The sequence below is a fragment of the Rhincodon typus genome, chromosome 8, assembly GCF_021869965.1.
Source record: "Rhincodon typus isolate 14 chromosome 8, sRhiTyp1.1, whole genome shotgun sequence".
Lineage (NCBI taxonomy): Eukaryota > Metazoa > Chordata > Chondrichthyes > Orectolobiformes > Rhincodontidae > Rhincodon > Rhincodon typus.
In genome coordinates, this window is record NC_063339.1 from 67,618,731 (window position 1) to 67,625,639 (window position 6,909).

General features: G+C 42.6%; 1 protein-coding gene across 1 annotated transcript in view; it reads right to left on the reverse strand.

Annotated features, from left to right (window-relative positions):
* Positions 1 to 1,656, reverse strand: part of slc10a1 (solute carrier family 10 member 1) — an 11,473-nt gene extending 9,817 nt beyond the window's left edge. The window contains exon 1 of the mRNA XM_020510680.2: positions 1,247 to 1,656. Coding sequence (XP_020366269.2) covers positions 1,247 to 1,656 — 410 coding nt within the window. The remainder of the gene's footprint in view (positions 1 to 1,246) is intronic.
* Between the last annotated feature and the right edge of the window lie 5,253 nt (positions 1,657 to 6,909).

Sequence of the window (6,909 nt, forward strand, 5' to 3'; positions counted from 1 at the left end):
CTCCTGCTCCGATACAGCAATCTCCTGCTCCGATACAGCAATCTCCTTATCCGAAACAGCAATCTCCTGCTCCAATATAGCAATCTCTTTATCCAATACAGCAATCTCCTGCTCCAATACAGCAAACTCCTGCTCCAATACAGCAAACTCTCACTCCAATATAGCAAACTCCTGCTCCAATACAGCAAACTCTCACTCCAATATAGCAAACTCCTGCTCCAATACAGCAAACTCTCACTCCAATATAGCAATCTCCTTATCCAATATAGCAATCTCCTTATCCAATACAGCAATCTCCTGCTCCAATACAGCAATCTCCTGCTCCAATGCAGCATGTGGTGACACTGGGGCTGAATGTTTTTGTGAACCTGGGACCCTGGTGCTATGACCAAATGGGGAGCCTCTGCTCGTAACCTGGCAGCAGCCAGACTGAATGTCAGGCCAGACAGAAGGTTCCTTGGTGATGAATGGTGTTTGTGGTGCAGATGGACTTGAGGGGAGATGCCTCCCTTGTTTTTCCTGCTGTTACTCCCACCTGGAAAACCTCTGAATTTGTTCCCAATTTGTGCCTGTCTCTCTCAGCTGCTGGCTGGGCCTCCGCCTGCAGATGGCGATAGTGGGGGAGAACACCAAGGAGAGGAATTGTTTGGCCCAAGTGAAAGATGAAGATAAGCAACTTATTAACCTGGCCATCGCTGTTAAATGTTTAGGTTCTGAATTCAAAAGGACACCGTCTTCTTGGGGGAAAAAAAATTAGTCAAATTAGGGGAGTGACAAAGACAAATACTTCATTTTTTTCAGCACAGTGAAGGTGCAATCAAGTAGCATCATAACAGACTTTGAGGAGGGTAACGTTAACGATCAATGCTTTTGTAAGCATATTCACAAAATATGCCATTTTCTAATATGCCAATATTAGAAAATTAGATTTAAATACATGAAACTGGCCTTCAGCAAATGCATGAAAGGGCACATGGCAGACTGACGGTAATACAAATGTAAAATATGGTGGATGCTGAAACAACAACAGAAGATGCCGGGAAAATTTAGCAGCTCGTCATCATCCAAAGGGAGTGAAAAACAGAGTTAACGCCTCAAGTCGATGACCTTTCATTAACAGTTGGGCTGACAGTATGACACAGCACCTGATGTTCTTTTCCTAGACTTCTGCATCTTTGCCAAAGATGGATTCTACCCGTTAAGCCACTAGAAAAGCCTGGCTTCAGTTGAGCAGCTGTTTCCGTACCTGAGATTCATGTCTCCATTCAGTGCCAGTGAGAAGATGTTGGAGAGGGTTCCTCCAGGGCAACAGCCACAAATCAGGACTGACAGAGATTCAATCGACGACAGCCTGAATGCTTTGGCGAGGCTGAAAGCTGTTAGGGGCATAATCCCATATTGAGAAAGCACTGCAATCAGTACCCCCTTAGGATTCAAAATGTGAAGCTTGATCATTGGTATTTCCATCGTGCAGCCCATTGATATCATCACAATGAACAGAGCAAGGATTGAAATGACGGTAATGGTCTGATCTATTAGCTTTCCTGGTGGCTGGTTTGTCTCCTCCACACTTAGGTTCAAGACTGGTGTCGAGTTGGTACTCAGGAGCACATTCCAAATATCTTTCACCAAATATTCCTCACTGGTGGTGTTCATTTTGATTCAATGGTTCAATGCTTAATCTCCGAATCGCTTCTGCTTTGTAGATGAGAAGTAAATGGACCTCCGGAAATAAAACATTTACAGCATTACTGATGCTCAGAGATGGTTTTGTTTAATATAAATCTACAGGACATCTGCTTCAAGTGCTACCAGGTAGCCTGTTCGTATAAAGTCTGGCAATTTCTCTGAATCTACAAGAGAACAAGCACTGTAAGGTCATGTTTTAAGCTTTGCTGTGACTCATAAGTGACTGTATTCAAGCCAGTCTCTGAATAGCAACAAAGACCTAGTCATTCAGCTGTATTGTTGGATAGCAGCTTAAAATTCTCTGATTTAATCACATTGGAAATGCAGAGCAAGCAAATGATACATAACCCTTGACTCGTGGAATTGTTCCATGAGCGCATTTCTTAAAAGCCTGGAGTAGAACAATGAGAAACAAGCTTGTCAACAATGTTACATTTCATTTATATTTTCTGTTCATATTCCTCCAGTTTTCTCCCCTCTGTTCCCAAAGATGTATTCATTTGGAACATGTCTACTTGGATCCACACTGGGATATGACTCCTTGGGTCCATGCTAGGAGATACCCATTTGGGCCCATTCTGGATTATGTATCTCTGGGTCCATAGTAGAAGATATCTCTCTGGGTCCACGCTGGGATATGTTCCCCTGGGACCTGACCATCATACTTTGTTCAACTATCTGAATTGATTAGTGAATATGTGGAGAATGTAAGTTGCTTACCATTATTTAAGAAAGGTGGTAAGGAAAAGCCAGAGAACTATAGACCAGTAGGCCTGACGTCAGTGTTGGGTAAGTTTTTGGAGGGGGTTCCGAGAGACAGGATTTACAAGTATTTGGAAAGGCAAGGACTGATCAGGGTTTGTGTTTGTAAAATCTTGTCTCACTAACTTTACTGTGTTTTTTGAAGAAGTGACGAAGAAGATTGATGAAGGCAGAGCGGTGGACATTGTCAGTAAGGCATTTGACAAGGTTCTACATGGTAGGCTGGTTAGCAAGGTTAGATCACATGGAACCTAGGGGAAGCATTTGGACGCAAAATTGGCTAGAAGATAGAAGACAGCGGGTGGTGATGGGTAGTTCCTTTTTGGACTGAAGGCCTGTGACCAATGATGCACTGTAAGGTTCGGTGCTGGGTCCACTGATTTTTGTCATTTATATAAATAGTTCGGTTGTGAACATAGCAGGAATGGTTAGTAAGTTTGCAGATGACACCAAAATTGGTGGTGTAGTGGACAGTGAAAAGGTTATCTCAGAGTACATCAGGACATCGATCAGATGGACTATTGGGCTGAGGAGTGGCAAATGGAGTTTAATTTAGATAAATGTGAGGCGCTGTATTTTGGTAAGGCAGATCAGGGCAGGACTTATACACCTCAAGGTAAGATCCTGGGGAGTGTTGCCAAACAGAGAGACCATGGAGTGCAGGTTCATAGTTCCTTGAAAGTGGAGTTGCAGGGTAATGGAGAAGGTGTTTTGGTATGCTTCCCTTCACTGGTGAGTGTGTTGAGCATAGGTGTTGGGATGTCATGTTGCAGCTGTGCAGGACATTGGTTAGGCCACTTTTGGAATATTGCGTTCAGTTCTGGTCTCCCTGCTATAGGACAAATGTTGTTAAACTTGACCAGGTTCAGAAAAGATTTACAAAGAAGTTCCCAGGCTTGGAGTGTTTGAGCTATAGGGAGAGGCTGAATAGGTTGGAGCTATTTTTCTCTGGAGTGTCAGAGGCTGAGGGGTGACCTTGTAGAGGTTTATAAAATCATGAGGGACATAGATAGGGTGAATAGCCAAGGTCTTTTCCTCAGGGTATTGGAGTCCAAAACTAGAGAGCATAGGTTTAAGGTGAGAGGGGAAAGATATAAAAGGGACCTAAGGGGTAACATTTTCATGCAGAGGGTGGTGCGTGTATGGACTGAGCTGCCAGAGAAGTTGGTGGAGGTTGGTGCAATTACAACATTTAAAAGGCATCTGGATGGGTACATGAATAGGAAGGGTTTAGATGGATATGGGCCAAATGCTGGCAGATGGGACTAGATTTATCTAGGATATCTGATTGACATGGATGAGTTGGACCAAAGGGTCTGTTTCCATGCTGTACAACTGTATGGCTGTAAATCTGTTCATGTTTGTGCACCATTGAAGATGAACTCGATTGTGTCCTTACTAAGAAGCTGAATTGCCAGCAAGAGTTCCTTGCCAGTATTTAGGAGTGAGAACTGTGTGGAATATATCCAATTCCTAAGCAAGGAGGCTGTAACAAATTGAAGCATGCCCTAGCCTGCCCCATGAAAATAGTGAAACTCAGCAAAAACCATTGTGTTACAAACTTGGTGATGAAGCTAATTCCATTATTTATTAAGATACTGAATCTGTTTATTTCCTGCCTCTCTGAGCTGTGCTTAGATTTGCATGGACTACTGGACCACCAGAATAACACAAGTGAAGGTAGCACTGTGCTTTTCAATGGGAACCATCTCTTGCACAGATACATTAGATCCCTAATTCACACAAATAGGAATTTTAATTTTAATTGAATTTTCCCCTCATCCCATTCTGGTAAAAGGTGAGAAAAGATTCCAGCTGCATGTACTGCCCCTTCTGTCTCCATTCCATTGTTTGTCCATTTCCTGTGATTTGAATCTTTTTGTAAGCCCAGTCTCCACTTGTCTCCCCAGTACCACTCCCTCTTTGTTGACTAATCCATCAGAGTTTTGGAAATTATGCTAATGACCTATTATCCTGCTGTTTGGACCTGATTAAGTCTATCATGGTTCTCCTTGGCTTCGACCTTTTTAAGAAATTTTGTCTTCATTCAGTTCTGATCACAAATTAATCTTGCCTCAGTTGAATGACGATTAGACTTAGTTCTTAAGTCGGTGATTATTGCAATCCTGCTACATAACATGTGTCACAAGCTCTCCTTGGAGCTGGCTATAAAACTGTCTTTACTTTTGTTGCATGATTCCAAAGCAAAGGTTTTTGAAAGCACCCGTTTGAAAGCTTCAGAAGCAGAGATTCATAATTACCAATCTAATTGACCATAAACAGCACTGCAAGATGTGACAGTCCTGATAAAAAGCAGGGCCATAGGCATTGAATCCTACAGTGTAGAAGAAAGCTATTTGGTCCATCAAGTCCACACTGACCCTCCGAAGAGCATCCCAGCCAGACCCCACTCCATCAACCCTGCATTTCCCATGGCTAATCCACCTAGTCTGAACTTCCCTGGACACTGTGGGCAATTTAGCCTGGCCAATCCGACTAACCTGCACATCTTTGGACTGTGGGAGGAAATTGGAGCACCTGGTAGAAATCCATGGAGATACAGAGAGAATACGCAGACACAGAGAGGACGTGCAAACTCCACACAGTCACCCAAGAGTGGAATTTAATCCAGGACCCTGGCGCTGTGAGGTAGCAGTGCTAACAACTCTGTGCCACCCTTGAAGTGTACATAACCCTCTATTCATAGAATAGTTGCATGAGCGCATTTCTTAAAAGCCTGGAATAGAACAATGAAAAACAAACTTGCCAACAATGTTACATTTCATTTCTATTTTCTCTTCATATTTCTTCAGTTTTCTTCCCTCCCTTCCCAAAGGATTTAACTTGAGGATGTTTTTGAAGGTGGGATGAGATGTGGCTTCAGAGGCACAGGCCGTATCACTTTATCATGTTGCCTATTGATCTTCCAGGATCAGTTTTAGATTAAAGAAGGTCCGTTGTGATAAGACACATTGACGGCATTAGTAAACTTTGTAAATGTGCTATTTGTGTTGCATTCTGTCCATTTCACGCTCATTGACAATTTCCAATGATATTCGCCTCAGCAATTGGTGCTCAATTATTGAAGTTGAGGAGATCCCATGTTGTTGATGTTACATCCTACAACAAGCTGTTGACTTGCTGTGAACAACTTTACTTTATGGATCTCATTACACATGAGCACTGCAAAGTATAGCTTCAAGTCCTAAGTGATAGTTATCAATGTTGATGCTTACAGCACACAACTAAATACCTTACGATGTAAGAACATCCTGAAAATAATCTGAAAATGGCAACAATTTTAAGTGTTAATTAAGGGTCTGCTGTACAAAGCAGAACAACAAGGTTGTAAAATTGTTAGTTTAATTGTTACTGTTATGGAAGACAGTAATTTTGTACATTTCCTTCTTATCTATTTGTTCTTGATAAATCTCTTGGAGAGCTTTGGGAAGAATCTTCAGCAAAGGAACCATTCACAGAATGCATTGTATTGAGTCACTCCTAAGTATTCACCTCAAGATAATCTCCTAACAAAATGGGGTGGCAAGGTGGCTCAGTGGTTCGCACTGCTACCTCACAGCACCAGGTTCGATTCCAGCCTTGGGCAGCTGTCTGTGTGGAGTTTGCACATTCTCCCTGTATCTGTGTGAGTTTCCTCTGGGTGCTCTGGTGTCCTCCCACAGTCCAAAGATGTTCAGGTTAGGTGGTTTGGCCATGCTAAATTGCCCATAGTGTCCAGGGATGTGCAGACTAGGTGGATTAGCCATAGGAAATGCAGGGTTGTGGTATGGGGATGGGACTGGGTGGGATGCTCTTTGGAGGGTCAGTGTAGACCTGATGAGCTGAATGGCCTCCTTCCACACTGTAGGGATTCTATGACCTAGCTGCACCCTGCAAAATTCATATAAATGTGTCTTGTTCATGTGAACTGTATTGCAGGAGGGAACAAAAGCCACAGTCAAAGTTTCCTCCACTAATTGTGTTCCACCACATGTACAGATGCTATTGAAAAGAAAGAGAATCCTGCATCTTCCAAAAATAGTTACTGATGTCGTGCCTCAATTTCCCTTCCACCAATTTGACTCTCCTTTTACATACCTCGCTCCTTCTACAGTGTAAGTTATCTCACTGGTTTTGTTCACCTAAAAAGTATTCCACACCAAATGAGGTGCCAATGCAGACGTGCTGCTTTAGCTTAATTATGTTTTACAGCATTACATAGTACAAAAGTTTTCTAATGATTTGCAATACAGGGGGAAATACTCAATACGGGAAGGCAAGTATCTCATAAAATTAAAGGTTGCTTGTAAAAAATACAGAGGTAGTAGGAACTGCAGATGCTGGAGAATCTGAGATAACAAGGTGTAGAGCTGGATGAACACAGCAGGCCAAGCAGCATCAGAGGAGCAGGAAAGCTGACGTTTCGGGCCTAGACCCTTCTTCAGAAAAAAAGGGTCT